Genomic DNA, 18,613 nt, shown 5'->3' on the forward strand with positions numbered 1-18,613 from the left:
TCATCATTTCTTATTTTATTGGATTTCATCTGATATTAATATTGGGAAATAGGTTTTCCAAGTGTTTTTTCTACTTGGTTCTCTTGGTTCAGCTGAGAAAGGTTAGTGAGATTTTCAGTCCAGGATGAACCCGGCGCTCTGGGTTCTCCTGCCTCTGCCGTGCCAGTTCTTAGCTGTATGCACTGAACCGGGCCAGTTCAGCACACTTCTGATACTGCTGGTTCCCCAAATTCTCCATCTGTGAGTGCATCAGTTCTTTGGGTTCGGCTGCTGGTGTCCATCTGCTTTCCTTAAGTTCTCTTGTTTCCATCTTTCTGGTTCTGTTAATAATCTTTGTTGTGCATTCTGTTGGTTCTGAGGTTTCCTGGGTTTCTTTAGATGTGTACCTGGCCTTGTAGACTCTGCCGGTTCTCCAGGTACCGTATCAGTTCTTCTCATTCTGTGTGTTGTCCAGCTGGAGGTTCTGTAGCTGTGTGCTGGCTCTGTCCGCCGGGTCCTGGTTCTGGTTCTGCTCCTGGTGAAGAGGAAACACTGTGTTTAACTGTTGCACAGCTGTTACTCAGAGCAGCCAAAACCAAAACAAGTGCTCACATCTAAACCAAGGTGCTACTTTCTGGTTTCCGGTTAATGTTAACTACTTGGAGGTTCATGCTGTCTTCTCAGAACTACCTGTGGTGAGAGAGCTGACGGGAAATGTGGACTCACAGTCTTCATCGGCTCAGTGGTCAACACTTGACCTTACCACTTGCTTTAAATATATTCCTCACAGTAACTGTGTTTATGTTGTTTGATGCGCTCTGTGCAGAAACAGCTGGCTGCGTGGGGCTGAGTACCTGGTTGTGTTGTAGCTGGGAGCTGTACTGGGCCAGCGTGGAGTACAGGAACTGGTACTGCTCTGTGGTTTGGATCATACCACCCCTGCACAGGACAGGGGGGGGGGAGACTGCAGGTTAGACATGCGTCATTGAGGGAATAAACCAAACCACAGACGGAGAGAGAGGACAGGGGGGTTGTTTTCACCCACCTGTCGAGTCGAAGCTGACACACAGTCTCCAGGATGTCAACCTGACCGGTTTCTCTGAGCTGCTGACAGCCGATACTGCTGACGATGAAACAACCTGTCCTCCCGATGCCTGCGCTGAGAGGAGAGAGGAGGGCAGAGCGATGGAGTATCAGTGCGGGACGAGTTGTAACTGTTCATCAAAAAATGATTTTCAAGAGAGTAAAAAGAAGAATTTCACAACAAGTCAGAACTCAGCAGATGAAATGAGACAGATAACACATTTAGTCAAGTCAGAAGTCGCATTAGGGAGCCAGAAAAAAAAAGAGAACAATATTACTTCAGCTTTCAAACTGTAATTATGTAAGTAAAGAAACAAACGAATGAACGGTTAGACATGAAGTAAGATCTGAAGCAACGTCTTGCTAAAGCTAAGCGGTCGACGTCTGAAATGGGAAGCGGTCAGGTGACGTGACAGTCAGACAGATACCAAACAACCTGAAGAGCAGGTGATGTCACGCTGTCGGATGTTCACCTGGACAAAGGGAAATATTGTGCTTTTGACTCCACATTTGTCTGACAGCTTTAGTTATAGTTACTTTACAAATTAAGATTTGACATTTAAAAAAAAACATACAATAAACTTGCATAGTTAAAGATTAAATCAGCTGTTCTCAACCCTTTTGGCTTGTGACCTCTAAGTCAGTGTGTAGTTGGGCCCCTTGTCATGTTCCAGATGCCACTGAGTTGTCAGCAGTGATGAGACATTTCCCCCCCGAACTTCTCACATTGTTTAATTCACATCTTTGATCAAGGAGGTAAAATTCTCCAATAATTAATAAAAAACAACAAAAAAGTCAAATGAATAAAGATAAATTTGTGTATCAGAACTTTGTTTTTTCTTCTTTCCTCTCCCATTACTCATCTCACGACCCCTCAGATTTATCTGGTGACCCTTTGGAGGGGCCCGACCCCTAGGTTGGGAACCACTGGACTAACCTAGCAAACTGTGTATAAAGCAGTTAAAACTAGCTAACTGTATATAAAGTAGCTAAAACTAGCTAACAGTATATAAAGCAGTTAAAACTAGCTAACTGTATATAAAGCAGTTAAAACTAGCTAACGTATATAAAGCAGTTAAAACTAGCTAACTTTATATAAAGTAGTTAAAACTAGCTAACTGTGTATAAAGCAGTTAAAACTAGATAACAGTGTATAAAGTAGTTAAAACTAGCTAACAGTATATAAAGTAGTTAAAACTAGCTAACAGTATATAAAGCAGTTAAAACTAGCTAACTGTATATAAAGTAGCTAAAACTAGCTAACTGTGTATAAAGTAGCTAAAACTAGCTAACTGTGTATAAAGTAGCTAAAACTAGCTAACAGTGTATAAAGCAGTTAAAACTAGCTAACTGTATATAAAGTAGCTAAAACTAGCTAACTGTGTATAAAGTAGCTAAAACTAGCTAACTGTGTATAAAGTAGCTAAAACTAGCTAACAGTGTATAAAGCAGTTAAAACTAGCTAACTGTATATAAAGTAGCTAAAACTAGCTAACTGTGTATAAAGCAGTTAAAACTAGCTAACAGTGTATAAAGTAGTTAAAACTAGCTAACAGTGTATAAAGTAGTTAAAACTAGCTCCACTTCGAGCAGCTACAACAGTAAAACGCTGCTCTAACGTTGATGCATCAGTATTAATTATCTAATAATGTCAGATAGAGTCAGGTATCAGTCGCAGGAGACATTTTACTGCACAAACAGTAGTTTAACTACATGAAGCTGATAATACCTCTGTACTTTTACTCATGTAGGATTTTGAAAGCAGGGCTTCTACTTTTTTTACATTAACGTATTGGTACTTTTACTTAAGGAAAGGATCTGAATACTTCTTTTACCACTGTGGTGTGGAGAATTTTTCTAAGAACTACTAAACTGTGTAAATTGCCAAAATATGACAGTATAATCAGTATAAACATCTCAACCAAAATTGTCAAACTTAAAAGTGAGCAGAATATTAATTTAAGACAAGTTTATTTTAGTTAATCATTATATTTTAGTTGATTTTGGCATCGTATTTAAATTCCTAATTAAGTCAAACGAGTGTTTTGGCTTACTGACTATCTTTATGACTACTAACCCTAGTCATGCACTCTACTTCCTCTTTCTAGCTGTATCTCGAGAAACACATTTCTGTATGTTTTTATCAGATTTTTATGCACAGAGCTGCTTCTTCACACACTGCGGGTCAGATCCACACCACAGCCTGAACACTCGACCCTTTTCCACCCGTCCTCTCCGCTGTGGTCGGCTTCTCGGATACGACCGTCACCTCTCTCAAACAGGAAGTAGCTTTCGACACATCCGCCACTTTTTGGTTTGATTCATCACAAGCTGGTTTTACTGTTCAGTAACCCGGACGCTAATCTACTGATGCATGTTAGAAACAGCATGTCACTGTCAACGTACAGCACGCTGTGCCTTAAAATAACTTTTTAAATGTTCGTACCACTTTTGTTTTTTGTCCTTTACTACAAATCAACCCTACATTACATTACTGCTCTTTCGTCTTATTGTGCTTTAGAGTATTTTATTGTTTTCTCCTGTTCGACGATGGAGTTTTAGGGCCACTGTAAACGGGAAAAAATCTACAATTTCACGAGCAAAGTCGTTAAATATTTTCTGAAAGAACGTATAATGTTATGGGAGTAAAATCATCATTTAGAGAAAAAAAAGTCATAATAGGAGAATTAAGTTGAAATTTTGAAAAACACAATTATTTTGAGAATTTTTTAATAATATTTTTGTACTAATGTTGTGTCAGTTTATGAGTCGAATTTTCTCACTACCTAACATTATGAGTTTTTTCTCACAACGTTTTGACCCTTTTCTCAAAAATATTTATATTATTTGGCAAATCAAACAACATTCGTGAATACTCACAAGCTAGCAAGTAGCTTGCCCGCTAGCAAACATTGTGTAAATAAGCAACCTACGACTTTCTCCAACAATTTACGTGACTTTTTTTGGGGGGTCTTTTTCAGTGGTCTCGGAGAGAAAGATCGAAAAAAACAAACATACCGGAAACTAAAATAATAATAATAATAATTTTCTCCTCCATGACGTTTATTCACAGCAGGTAAAGACCGAACTACCCGACGTTTTTCAGCACTTTCGGTCACTTCCCTCCCTCCCTTCCTGTCCTCGTGTCCACCGAGTTACTCTCCGGTTCGAGACCAAAGACAAAGTGAGAAGAAATCACGGGGCTTATCGTGGCCATTGAAGGAGTTGTGGGACAGGCACATCACAGTTTACAGCATTAAAAAAATAAATAAATCAGGTCTGTTGCAGGAGACACTCGTGCAGCTGTGAATGTTCACACAACTCCCACAATCCTTCTCTTCTGAGGAGGAGCTACTGAAAGCACCAACAACTGTGTTTTATGAGGAACCAACCTGCAGTGGACGATGATTGGTCCAGGGCCGAGGTCGGGGGCTGCGATCGGCTGAGAGCTGGGAGGTAGGAGGGACTTCCTGTACGTCTCCACCTCCTCCACCAGTCTCAGCAGAGGAGTGGTGCATTGTGGGATGTGGTGGTCAGGCCAAGAGGTGAACCAGTAGTGTCTGACGGGACGACGCTCCTCACACAGCTGCACGCACACACACACACACACACACGTGTCACATTTCATTGTCAAACAGAGATTTTGATGTAAAACAATCCTCAAACACTACATGGCCAAAAGTATGTGGACAGCTGAACATATACAACAGTGTAACGGGTGATTCTGACGCCACGTTCCTTAACGTGCTGCTCTGACGGCCTCCTCTCTGCTGGTTGCAGTCTTTGCTCCAGATGTTGAACCAGCTGCAGGGACTCGCTCCCATTCAGGCACCAGAGCGTCAGTGAGGTCCAGCACTGACGCTGGGCGATCAGGTCTGGCTCTCAGTCGGGGGGGTTCCAGTTCATCTGGATGGGTTTGAGGTCAGAGCTCAGTGCAGACGGTGCTGCTCTGCGCTCGGGGACACGGCCATGTTATAAAACAACCAAAACTGGAAAGGGACAAACACAAACTGCTGAAGCGCAGTCGCCCACTCTTCCAGCCGCCGTCTTTCCGACTTTATACGGTTGAAAATATGGTTTGAAAGGCGACGATTTGATTGGCTGTATGGAAAGTCCCGCCACGTAGGCGGAGAACTAACAGCATTCCGGTTAATGCAACAAACAGAGTCCGCCATCATGAAACCAAAAAATGATTTCTATCTCAAAGGAAACCACAGGCGTGATTTTTAAAGCAGATATGTGTGCTGCAGCAGAGCAAAACATGCAATTTAATTCCAGCCACGCTTATGTAGTCACGAATACTTTAGATATTAATACTTTTTATTGTCACGTTAGTGCCATTTACCATATAGGGGTATACGCAAAATAACTGAAGATCAGTATTTCATCATTTGCATCACCAGTAAGCAATCTTTATGATTAAAAACAATGGTATTTGGAGTCGTCGAATGTAATGATACACAGGTAGCTGCAGCTTTTCTTTATTCACCTGTTCAGGTGGGATGGAGTGATGCAGCCAGTGTAGTTCTGCATAAATCCTGCTGTTCCTGGAGCCGAGGGGCGTCGTTGCTTGTCATTTCCTCCAGAACGTGGCCACCTTTCTGAGGCAACGTTAACTCTGAGCTACGTCTCCTCCTCTGAACTAAAAAAGCTGCGTCGCACTGTGGCAGATGTTTTACTCTGATGTGTTTGAACGTGTGCGGAAATGTGTTCGTGAACACATGGTGACGTTAAAAATCACCGAAGCATTAAAATAACTTATTATATTCATTTTTATTTTTTGCCTTTTTAGGTTTTTAGACCCCAGTAAAGCTAAAAGAGTGCAGAAACACTCGGTTACAAGTAAAAGTCCTGCATCAGACTGTACTTAAAGTACCAAACGTAAACGTACACATTATGCAGAACGGCCCATTTCAGAATAATATATATTGGATTATAATTATTGATGCATTAATGTGTTCATCACCTTAATGTTGCAGCTCGTTAAGGTGGAGCTGATTTGAATTGAAATTGACTTTATACTCTGCTGGGTAGCTTGTGAATTTCCCCCCCGAGGATCAATAAAGTCTTATCTTAAGCTGCAATAATACATCATCATTTATTGTAACTACAGTCATCAGATAGATGTAGTGAAGCACGAGTTCCTCAAAAAGCACAGCACACGTTTACCTGGATCTCCAGGTCAGTGACGGTGAACCCGTCTTTCTCTCGGATGTCTCTCACTCTGAGGAGGAATCTGCCGAACCGGCCCGTCTCCCCTTTCTCCTCTTCGTCGCCGTCCTCCTCCTCCTCGTCCTCCTCCTCCTTCACCCTCCTCCTCCTCCTCTGCTCCCCCGGCTGTGGCCAGTACAGCTCACATTTCTGGAACAGACACCGCAGACGCTTTCAGGACGAGAAAAGGGAAGAGACGGGAGGAAGGGGGGAGAGGAGGACTCGCGTCTCCTCACCTCGTTGTTCTCCTTGAGTCTGGTAACCATGACGATGATGCTGCTCCTCTCCTGCCACACCATGTCCCAGAAGTCCGCCACAGTGTGCAGCATGGGCCCCTGGGTGGCGATGTAGGCCCTGGGCGCTCCTTTGTAACCCTGTAGCACAGAGAGAGAGGAGGTCAGAACACCTTTCGCAGGTTACCGCCGCTCAAACTGCCTTACAGGTGACGGACACGCTGACTATCAGGTAAAAGGACATGAGAACAAGTGAATAATAATGCACACGAAATAAGAAAATCCACAGAGAGAACATGGAAGCAAATGAAGGCCATAATTATGATGATAACGCCCAACTTCCATCCAGGCAAACTACCTGCCTCCCAGGTGGAGCTCTGCAGACGCTCGCTGCTCGCTCAGCTGCAGGTTTCTGGTTAACCTGACTGCAGCGCTTCAGTGTCGGCCTGTTTGTGACGCACCTGTAACCCCACCCGACAGCGATGTCACCGTGTACTGCAGTGCACCTGCGGTCACTCTTCAAATTTGTGTTTGGACTTACTAGACGACAGTGTGTCTTGTTCAAATTGTCATAAAAAGACGTCCTCCGCACTGCACCGTAAATACAAGACATTACTTTACACTGACACTGCACATACTGTCCTTTCTGGGTGTGTATGTGTATCAGTAGCTGTATGTATTGTTTGATTTTATTCTATTCTACTATAATAACTGTATATATGTTCTACGTGTGTTTAGCATGACTGAGTTACAACTAACGTTTCACTGCCCTTGATGCTAGAACTGAAAATCAGTCCCAGGTTTAGAGACAATAACTGGTTTTTGGTGACTAAACCATCACTTGCTTTTGAAATCTTTGCATGCTACATTTCTTTTATCTCGTTTATTTATTTTTGACTAAGCTGCTGCATGAATAACGTTTACAGACGGCAGGATAACTCATCTCATCATGATGAGATTTCATCATGTCCCCTCCACTTCTGAAAACCCCCTACATCCCTGACCTCATGAGACAGGAAGTGAATGATCGAGACCGTTCAGTTCATCAATAACGGCCGCCAAGCGTCCAATCAGCAAGTCGGATTTATTTACTTGCATTTCTTTATACATGTTTGTAGCTTATTGTTGTATTAAACAGATTGAATACGCTGTTACGCATCAGGAGGAGCAGCAGCAGGTGAGAGAAGATTAACGAACACACACACACACACACACACACACACACACACACACACACACACACTAACAGACAGAGCTGAGGCTGCAGAGTGTGAGGGATGCGTGGGCCGGGGGGGGAGTGAGTCAGGGACATGTCACTTCCTCCCTCACTTCCTGTGGTTTTCCTGGTTGTCAGACTCCCACGCTGACAAACCGACGGCTCATATCTGAGTTTCTGTTTGTTTAGTTGTCCGACACGCACACACACACACACACACACACACACACGCGCGCACACACACACACACACACAAGCGGTAAGTCGCCCACGCTGAGCGACAGCGCTGTCACACTCTATCAGCTTGTTTGCTTTTTAAGAAAACACTGAAGGAAACATGTTTTCTTCAGTGTCACTGAACTAATTTAATCAGGGACTAAACAATAAAAATAATACAGTTCACACTAAAAGAAGAGACGATGAAACTCGAGTTATCGAACCAACGATCTCGTGACCAGCAGCCGCTTTTCAGAGAGGTTTTTCTGCAGTGTATTTTTTGTATTAAATCCTTTAGATTTGCACAGAAGCATTTTTATTATCACTTGCATGCAGCATGTAGTTTAGTTCCACAGCTTTGCACTGAATTTCGTGTCTTCTCTCATCCATCCCATCTCCTTTGGTGTGCGGCGAAGTGTCCAAGCGTCACTTCCTTTCCACTGGGCATCTGCGCTTGGTCCGCTTCCCTTCTGGATATTCACCGCAGGGAGGCAGGTCAGAAATGCTGGTCGGCTGTCGGCAGTTTGAGCAGTTCTGAGGTCAGATTTCCCAACATGGCTGCTGTCAGAAGATCTCTTATAAACTGTAGTGAGCTTGTTTTACCGTCGTGGATAAAAGTGCAGTCTCGAGACTTCTGTGATATAAAGCTGAACTTCACAGAGAACAGACAGATCGTGTTGTCTGCATCCTCCAGCCCTCTGCGGCTCTTTTCTTCTTCTTGCTTTCCGTTCATAGTAGAACTGCACAGAGTAACGCTGCCTTTCTCTCTTTTTGTCAGCATTGTTGAGGACGCAGCCATCTTGTTTGAATTAACTTTAACTGTCACAAATTTGCAGCAGAATTCTGTTTTGTGTAGATTATATGTGATTTGTTTACTAAAAAAAAACAAAACAATGCAGAACTTCCATTGAAAATCTGCTGTTTTAACATTAAGTGGAGAAAAGGCCAGGCCTGTCATCACTAGATACTCATTTGTACTGAGACGAACAGAAACCACACAGACCTCCAAAATGGCCGCCAGACGGATGGGGGTGTTCCATCGCCTGAAACACCTCTGCAGGCTTTCAGGATTTAGAAAGCTGCAGGGTGATTTGACTCAATATGAAACAATGTTAGACTCTGACCCTGATGTAGTTGGCGTTGATGTAGCGGTCTGGCCCCGCCTCTTCCTCTGGGCTCCTCAGGATCACCCGGCTCTCAGGGTCTAAACAGTAAACAAAAGACCACAATGATAAACAAGAGTGAAAACAGTGTCTGCTGTGTTTCTACTGAGCACAGAAGGACAGCTGAGTTACTGACTGGGCAGGATGGTTTTGTATCTGTCTTTCATCATGTGTCCTGGAACATCGAGCTCCGCAGCGCTCACAAAGTTCGGGGGGATCTTCTGTGAAGGAGACAGGGACGGGCTGGACGTTAGTCAGTGTAGAAGTTACCGTGAATGTCCACACGCTTGACACACAGGAAGTAAGTGTGTTTAGATGGTCGCATGTTTGCCAATTAAACAAAGAAACAACGACAACAATTTTTTATAAACGTTCAATAGTTTGAAGTTGTTTTGTGCGATAAACCCAGCAGACAGCGAGTTACCTGGTACTCGACGTTCAGCGTGTTTGTGTCCATGGCAGCCTGCTGCAGCGTTGTGTGCGTGAGGGTTCGGGAGGAGGTGTGAAGCAGCTGAAGCCACACCTCCTTTGGGGTGGAGACGGAACAAACAGGCTCCACCCCCAGGCTGCTCACGTCCAATAGCAGAGACAGGTTGGAGCCCCGCCTACAAAAAAGAGCACAATCAAGAAACAGCGTGACGCTTGTTAGTGTGACGCCATTTTAAGAAAGTGGGGACATTTTTGGAAAGAGAGGACAATTAAGATAATATCATATTTGGAATATATATAATATATAATATCATACCTCTCCTGCAGGCGGACCGAGGCTTTGCGAGGAGGTGTGGTCATGGGTGGGGGCGTGATCGGGTCCTCAGCAGGAGGGGAGGCTGAGCCCACTGCCGACATACTCACGGCGTGTGTGTGTGTGTGTGTGTGTGTGTGTTTGAGTCGGTCTTAGCTGTGCATCACCACACCATGCTGTAGGAGAGAGAAAAGGATTATTAATATCAGTATATTTATAAGAATCGGTGAGCGGGCTAATTCGACACCGCGACCCGCTGGAAAAGCGTTTTTTTTTTAAAGTTGCCGTTTCTCCTGAACGAACAGAGCTGAAGCGTCGCTGAGTGTCGATATCAACACTGAAGCTTGTTGAGCTGCAGTTTGCTTTTGGTCATCTTATTCGAGCGTCCCGATTCCACACAGCACACTAACTGTAACCAAGTTTCAACACAAGTACACTCAAAACAACAACAAGTTTGCATACTAAAAAAAACACCCTGTTTTTTTAAAGTGTGCTGTTGATGGACACTTTTGTCCCACAATGCAATGCACGAAGGAGTTGGAGATGGTGTACACTGCTGCAAAAAACTGAAAAATAAATTGCAGATGGTGGTGAGACAACTTCAGGATCTCAGAAAGCAAAGAATAAAATCTGTAAAAAGTTTAACTGGAATTTTAAAGTTGCAGTTTTATTGACATCAGACTCCACGTGCACATATTACGCTGTTTAATTTCCCGTTAGCATGCTAGCATTGCTAAGTAACACCAAACACAAAGCACACTGCTCACTATAGAGTAAACAGAGAGTAGAGTAACTGTCCATACGTTACACAGAGGATATTTTAACAGCGAATGAGGGTGAGATTTCGGACAAAGCTCACAGCAGTTTCACCTCTAAGTAGCTGATTCGAGTCTCTGTGGTGATCTTGAGAATTGTGTTTGAGACGATATTAAAGCTCCACCGATCAATATCTTCTATATCAACATTTCATCAAATGACTATGTGTAGTATGAAAGTCGCTCACAGTGCTGAACCAACAACCATCTCTGCAGCTCTAAGGAGCTTTTTAACTTCTTCTGCAGCACATTTACCAGACGTGGAATGTAACTAAGTACATTTACTCAAGTACCGTACTTCGGTACAAATTTGAGGTACTAAAAAAAAAATGTAATAAAAACATTGAACATTGATTGTACTCACCATTCTGTCCTTTCTCAAGTCTCTCTAGTCTTGCTTTTTAGATTTTATTTTAACTCTGTTCTGCACTCGCTTGATGGTTTTGTTTTGTCATGTTCCTTACAAAAAGAGGCGTTAGGCTGAGACTCCACGTGTGACTTCTGACGGCTCTCGCAGCCGAATCAGTTTGTTGTTGTCGCCTCAATTAAGGAAGCTCGACATGACGAGAAATTATTGATGCGGTGATGAGACAAAGCTCCTGTCAGACTCCACAGATCTGTCATCAGTAACATCACAGACAAACAGGATGCATGTTGTTCTGAAAGCTCAACCTGCCTGAACCCCGAAGAGATAAAAACAAGTCAACTTTATGTGTGTGTGTGTGTGTTTCCACATCATTTAGGATCTGAAACGTTTCAGTGTGTCTCCGTCGGAAGAGAGTTTCCTCACAGCAGGAAGTCAGCACACCCACACTGACTCAACACACACACACACACACACACACACACGGGAGTCAAGACTGTCCTCAACATGACAAAGTGACATATTTTATGATGTTGTTATTTTGTTTTTTTAATTGTTATTTACGCACAATGAGCAGAAGAAGCTGTTTTATCTGCGTATGTCTGAAGTGACTGTTAACGCTGATATGAGACAGAGATGCAAGGCCTCTCTCAGCCTGTGTTCTTGTCTGTTCTTGTTTTCACGTGTCATCAGTCACATCCTGAGTCCACATTTAGACAAGAACGGTCCAAATATTGCCCAAAGCTGCCTTGTGTGAGAACTTGGTGGATGATAAGTATCCCAGCATGCATTGCACATCAACCAGCAGTGATGGCAGAGGATATGAGCCAGACTCAGAACTGTTATCATTTTTGCAGCTGCCACTGTGACACCACCTTTAGTTTCTATTCTTTTAGCTGTCAAATTAACTGTTAACTTGTCAAATATGTGGTCGGTTACTCAAAATAATGTCTATTGGAAGATTTGCTCCAACATTTTCAGAGATGTGAAAAGCTGCTAGGGGTGGGACCTTTCAGTCAGCATCCATGGTCATCATCCCGGGGAAAACAGTGTGACCTCGGCAGCTCTTTGGCTCTGTAGAGTTTGAAAAAGATGATAGAAAACAACTTTTGGAAGATAAACTTTGGTCTCAGAGAGTAAATGTAATATTTGTTGCTGCCACACGAGTTAGTCTGAAGGTAAAGTGAAGCTTCATGTTTTTATGTGTACAGATCTCACCACATAAACCATAAACACTAAAAAACATGTATAAATAAAGACAAACAGAGGCAGCGTGGTGTATCAGACGGAGATTGTTAAGTGGACGAGTGACAAAAGTGAAGAGTCTATCCTGATCTCGGAGCAGTCGACGGCTCTTTACCTTATCAAGGATCTTGGAAACGTCCAGAGAAGACTTATGACTGTATCCCCCGGAGTATCTTGTTGGGGTACCGGGGCCGTTACTAAGAGCCATTCAGTCCTTGTATAACCGTAGCGAGAGTGTCGTACCCGCCGCCAGGCTTGTGCCTTGTCACTGTTTGCGGTTTTCAGACAGAATCTCGAGTGGCATTAGGCGGGCTGCATCGACCGGTGTGTTCGAGTGTGAAGCAGCAGGGAGGCGACTCGGCACCTACAACTCAGAGGTCGTGGTCCTCTGCTGGAAAAACTGTGGATTGCTCCCTTCGCGTTGGGAGTTCGTCACTGCCCAAGAGTTCAAGTGCAAGTAAATATACACTCAGTTACCAGTTAGTTAGGTGCACCTAGCTAAAACGAATGCAGTCTAACACAACAGCCGTGTAATAAAGCCTCTCTTCATGAAAGTCACAATGTTCAGTTTGTGTTGAAACTGTTTTAGAGACGTGTCGATTCAAATGTACGATCATTTTAGAGGACTAGTGCAGTGCCTGTTGGGAATGGGCCAATTGCTTGGCTTCTCGAGAACCGCTCTTCCAGACAACTTCCCACTCGACATGACACTTCCTCCTCAGCAGTACACCCGCCAAGTCGATCGGATGAACGCTTGTCAAGAAAAACGAAGGACAACACTTTAATATTGTGGCTGTAACAAACATTGCAGCCTCTGTAGACCTTTACTGCCATTTAGGAACAGCGTCTGAATACATTTAAATAACAATTTCAGTAATTATAAATACATTAGTTTTGCTTGTTGCTCTGGATTACAATATTAAAAACTGAAAAGAATGACTTTGGGCTCATTCAAGCACACACAGGAGCACAAAATAGACCAGTAACAGGAGGCGTTCAAGAGATCAGCTGTATCTCTGTCAATAAGTGTTAATAGTAAAAGGTACTGATCAGGCTTACCAGTTATTTGACAGCCATGATGTTCTGTTTTTGTGTAATTCAGGTCAGTAAGGTGTGAATCCTCCTCTGATACTGGAGCTCCTGCTAACTTGCACTAAGTAACCTGTAACAACAACAACCAGAGCTGCTCACACATCAGACTAACTAACTAACTAACTAACTAACTAACTACCTGACTGACTGACTGAACAACTAACCCACTTAAATAACAAACTAACTAGCAGTGAAAGAAAAGGATCTCTGGAGATCTCTGTTTCTTTCTGTCTCTTTCTCGCCTTCCTCACATGAAATCGATGACAAACCAGGGACAAGAAGAAACAAGAGGGAAAAAGGGAGTGAGAGAGAAAGTGATAGTGAAGGAGAGAAAGTCGGAATACGAGGTGAAGGTGAGAGTAGAAGCAGCAGGAATAGACATGTCCTGTTTTTCTGGCCTCTATTACCCTGATTCAAAGTGTTCAGGTAGAGAGAGCGAGAGAGGGAGAGAGACCTGAGGGGGGAGAGAGAGCGAGAGAGAAAATGAGTCAGAGAACGAATGAAAAGATAGATAGAGAGATAATGAAAGAGAGGAAGAGATATGCTCCGGGCGTTGATTATTAACACACCAACAACAGCTGCTCATGAATCATTCATGTCAAACCATACAACACACCAGTAACACCAGCAGAACAAAAACACACATTCATATAACATAACACAATAACAAACATTAATGTGACTCTGCACCACCTGACAGTTCTGCTTATTTACTGCAGAGGAAACACGACTCAACCTCACACCTACACAATGTTTTTCACTCATCAGTCCACAACGGAAAATGTAGTCCCTCCGAACTTTGAACCCCCAAAGTTAAGACTCTGTTTAACAAGATGAACAGTCTGAAGTCCTGGCAGCAAGGAGCTGGCTGCTAAACCCCTCCCCCAAAACAGCAAAGGTCCAATCACAGCTTAGCTAGCAGTGACAGCAGGTACGTCAGTGTTTGTATACAGAGATAAAAGTTTCCATAGCCAAAAACACAACAAGCAAAACTGTAAGGAATTAATTAAAGTGAGCGTTTGACTACGTAAGCTGCTTACGTTAGCATACTGCTAGAGGTAGCATATTAGCAAAGCAATGTGTTAACATATCATAAGGTCACTATATTTTTTTGTGGTGATACAGGTTACATTAGAAAAAGCCCCGTTTGGGACCTGCACATCCGCTGTGTGGAAACTGGTGTACGTCAACACGAGTCCCAGTTGGTATTATGTCAGACTTTAGGCTAACGTTACCAGCTCTGTCTTGTCCTTTATTGGATTTGGAGAAGTTTACACTTCGGCAACCTAAACCAAACTTTTAAGCTGAGATAATATAACATTTCACTTCATCCAGTCTTTTCTCGTGTAAAAGTGACAAATTGTATGAAAATACGAGCAATAAAGCAGAAATCTAACGTTTGTGTTGTTTGTACAGGTTATTATCAGGGAGGCCAAGTTTTCCGTTTAGTTCGGAGTGAGATTCAGTATCGGTGAAGTCGGTGCCTTTTATGAGTCGGCTTCTGTGACATTACCCACCGCAGGGGTCGGGGTCATCACTCCTCAACCCCCAGGAAGTTTGTTGAAAACGTTTGGCAGCCAAATTCACAATTTTAAAGCATGCTTAGATGAAAAGCCAAGTCAATATTCACGGTCAATGATGAATAAGTAACGTTATGCTTGGTCAGCTTACTTGCTAACCTCCAGACATCAGAGCCTAAATAAGGAGACCAAACCTAACCAGGGTATCTGGATATCATCCTCCAGAAAACTGTTAATATCAGAGTTAATTTTCCTGCATTCTAGTGAATTTCTGGAGTCATTTTGTTGCCGAAATGTCGGGAGGACAGGGGGGAAAGGTGCGTTGAAAAATGGGACTCTGGAGCGGTAAATATATGAGCGGATACGATTGAATTTTGTTCACATATGTTGTTAACGGTTGCTATTGGTGATTTGATTTTTAAATTTGTAGTACTCACCTCAGGGGCGTAACACAGGTTTGAAAAGTGGGGGGACACAATGAAGCGGGGGGGTCTGGGCGTCCTCCCTCCAGTTCCTGCATCTCTACATGCTTTTATCATATTCTCAGCTGCTTAAAAGCAACATATTATGGTTAAGATGGCTATCATGCTCATTTTTCATTCATCATTCTGCCAGAAAAGTGGTAAATATGCATCAGAAAAAGCTTCTTACTCTCTGCGTGTTTAACCCAGAACCCTGCTGAACATCATGCTGTGGGCTTCAATTAGGGATATAAGTTATACTTTGAAGAACAGGACTGGTAGATCTGTGGCACGTTATTTATGTTCAAGTCCAGTTCTCTTTATTATAAGGAGTACGTTATGATTATACCTTCTCACTGTAACTCAAAATACATGCCTTTTGTTCTCCCTTTTTAAAAAATAACATTGTATAGCCACCATGTCATTACCTTAAATTTAAAGGCTAATATTGGGACATACTCCTTCTTGCCTTTATGTGTCCATACATAACTTTTAAAAGACATCAATTAATCGATGACAGATCAATTCATCAAACTTGCTCTTGTTGGCGACGCTTCATTTTTTTAAAATCGCAAAACCGTTACCGTAACGTTACCACTCTGTTAGACGGTGTAGTCCCTCATTCGTCCAGCAGTGGTCCATCGTAGAAAAGGTTTCAGTCGCAGTCGTCCGGAAGTCATTCTCAATTGTGAAAATGGTCTGAGAACTCAGAAATGTAAGCTACTCTGTGTTGTTTAAGCCCCGCCCTCAGGGAGGAGTCTACCTGAGTGTCTGCTGTTTTACCCTGCCTAGTTTCACCTGAAACTAGGCTGTTTCAGGTAACTGTTTCAGGTAAAACTAGGCAGGGTAAAACAGCAGAAACTCAGGAAGACTCCTCCCTGAGGGCGGGGCTTAAACAACACAGAGTAGCTTAAATTCTCAGACCATTTCTTCACAATTGAGAATGACTTCCGGATGGGGAGCCGAAATGTCTTGATTCTGAAAACAGCGTCCAGATGACCACGACTGAAACCTTTTTCTACGTTACCACTCTGTCACAAACTGTCTGCGACTGTGTCGCATCGGCTGGGCGGAGTCGATTCACGCCGCAACGTTATCAGTTACACGTTTGTTTTTTACTGCGTGAGAAAATGGAGGTGTGGCGTGAGAGCATTTGAAAAGTGTCAATTGCGTGAGTCTCAATGCGTGAGAGTTGGTTATTATCTATTTCAACAGTGGGCTAAACATCTGAATGAGAGTGCGCTGGAAAGAATCAACTTAATACTTGCTTTTTACTGTCTTTACTGAGTATTGTAGCCTATATGGAGAGAATAATTATATTTTTACTTTAAACCCTGAACCTGTCTGATATATAAATATAATAATACTGCTCTATGATATTAGGGTTAACTAGCTCTACCCTGCAACACAAGAACAATGCTGCTTCTACATGATTCATCAGCTGCTGAGGATGATGACTTTGTGTGTGACCTGTTAGCTTTAGCCTTTATCTTCTTTGCATCATCACAGTGCTGCGTGAGCATGATATCGTGTATGTAGTCATATTTACGACCCTTTAGAGGATTCTCCTTTTCATATGAGTCATTTGGAAACATTCATATTTCAACCAACTCAAGGAGTTAATGTTAGTTAGCTAGTTCGCTACAGCTGATAAAAATCTGCCGCTGTTATCGTCGTTAACGTCCTGTTCGAGGATGCAAAGACTGACAGGCGTAGCAACAGTAACTAAGGGGGGTGGGGCTTAGCAAAAGGTCAGTTTAGGCTACAGAGACGGAAATTCTTCCGAAACCAGAAGCTCTGCCCACTTTATATGCAGATTGTACTGCATGATAAAGATGTTCGTCAAAGTAAAGCTTTTTTTATTCAACCCATTCACATCTTCATCAAATCAGGTAAAAATTTACAAACTCATTATCATCCTCAGTGCCGTTCTCACCGCTTCATTATCGTGACCTAGCTGCCCGCATCAAAAACTTTACCATGAATAAAAACTTTCACATTGATGTGGCTATTTAGTAATGAAATATTATTTTAATTCAACAGTGAAGCATTTTATGTCATGTGAAAAGCATTAAACACTCAGTGATTACTCCAAATATATTAACGGTATTCATCTAGATCATTAAAACGCTGCTTAACATGTTTATGCATCAGTAATAATTATCTGAAAATATAATATATAACAACATAACACTGACAGGGTTGATTCTGCTGCATGACGAGTTCTTTTAGTTGCAATTAAATGTTTTATAATATTACAGCCTGCATACACATTACAGACCTATACTATAATAAGAAAGTTTTCTTACACGTTTTCATTGCTTTGTTTTGATCGTAGTGTGCAAAGTAATACCCATGTCATCAGCTGGAGTCACTCATGCATGCTTAAAAAACATCACATCATTAATGACACGTCATTAATTATGAATAGCTCGCCACAGTAAAGAATCTGTTCTCCCTATTTAAAAAAAAGTGTTTTACATTCCATTTTGCCAAAGTATTTTTGTAAATATGTCATAATTTTTACAATAAATAATACCATAATTAATTTTATTGAACTATCGACACTGTTACGCCATCTCCCCATCTTTCCTGCACTTTTACACAGTCATAATATTACTATTAAAAAAATACTTACAATGTAATTTATTTCCCTAAACACAAAGTTGTTACCCCCTTCTTCCCTTACATACGTACATATTTGTCTCAGTAGAGGTACCCAGGAAGTATTTTATTGACACCTTGTATGTACTTCAGTACTTAGTAGTAGCAGTACTGTAGTATAAAGTGTGACCTGCTTGGGAAAGAATCTAAATACTTCTTCCATCTCTGGTTATTATCATAAAACAATATCATTGTCACACTGGTACAGTGGGGACACAAAACAAAAAGTACTCCTCAATTCCTAAATGATTTACCTCACAAACACGTCCAGCAAACAACTCACACTACATCTCTTTATCTGCCTTTCCATCACCTGTCTTTCAGGTGTCAAGTCAAGTTTTCGCCTCCCGGCTCTCTCACCTTTTCGTGTTCGTCTTTCCTCTCGTCTTTTCCTTCTTCGTCTTCCTCCTCGTTTCTTCTCTTTAGTCCTCGTCGCTCGTCTCTTCTTCCTTTTCTCTCATCTGTTGCTTTTGTCGTTTTGTCTTCACTTCTACCTTCTTCTCTGCCACTTCCTTTTCTACACCCACCCACTCTCTCATTACCACACACACACACACACACACACACACACACACACACACTTTTTCGCACACACGTACACTTTCTATT

The 18,613-nt window shown here is 42.3% G+C and overlaps 1 protein-coding gene across 4 annotated transcripts; it reads right to left on the reverse strand.

Moving 5' to 3' along the window:
* LOC122882634 (tyrosine-protein phosphatase non-receptor type 7-like) lies at positions 1-18,613 on the reverse strand. Of its 4 annotated transcripts, none has more exons than XM_044210221.1 (11): positions 18,365-18,613; positions 9,847-10,019; positions 9,526-9,706; positions 9,238-9,322; positions 9,063-9,142; positions 6,510-6,647; positions 6,232-6,423; positions 4,455-4,648; positions 1,025-1,138; positions 834-895; positions 1-514 (listed from the first exon to the last, which is right to left on the reverse strand). In XM_044210221.1, the coding sequence occupies exons 2-11, from the start codon at positions 9,945-9,947 to the stop codon at positions 435-437; spliced, it is 1,227 nt and encodes a 408-aa protein (XP_044066156.1). In that variant the 5' UTR covers positions 9,948-10,019; positions 18,365-18,613; the 3' UTR covers positions 1-434. The 4 variants fall into 4 exon arrangements, with proteins under 4 accessions (XP_044066156.1, XP_044066153.1, XP_044066154.1 ...); XM_044210218.1 differs by having other exon boundaries at positions 834-918; positions 18,365-18,605; XM_044210219.1 differs by lacking the exon at positions 18,365-18,613 and adding an exon at positions 13,327-13,712 and having other exon boundaries at positions 834-918.

Source organism: Siniperca chuatsi, linkage group LG10, assembly GCF_020085105.1.
Source record: "Siniperca chuatsi isolate FFG_IHB_CAS linkage group LG10, ASM2008510v1, whole genome shotgun sequence".
NCBI lineage: Eukaryota > Metazoa > Chordata > Actinopteri > Centrarchiformes > Sinipercidae > Siniperca > Siniperca chuatsi.

What these genes read in the sequence shown, in the direction of transcription:
- LOC122882634 (XM_044210218.1), bottom strand. Translation starts at nt 9,947, where the DNA reads ATGTCGGCAGTGGGCTCAGCCTCCCCTCCTGCTGAGGACCCGATCACG. An exon ending in GACTCAAGGAGAACAACGAG is followed by an intron (nt 6,424 to 6,509) that starts GTGAGGAGACGC and finishes TGTCTGTTCCAG; the next exon opens with AAATGTGAGCTGTACTGGCC. An exon ending in CCCAGCTACAACACAACCAG is followed by an intron (nt 515 to 833) that starts GTACTCAGCCCC and finishes CCTCTTCACCAG; the next exon opens with GAGCAGAACCAGAACCAGGA.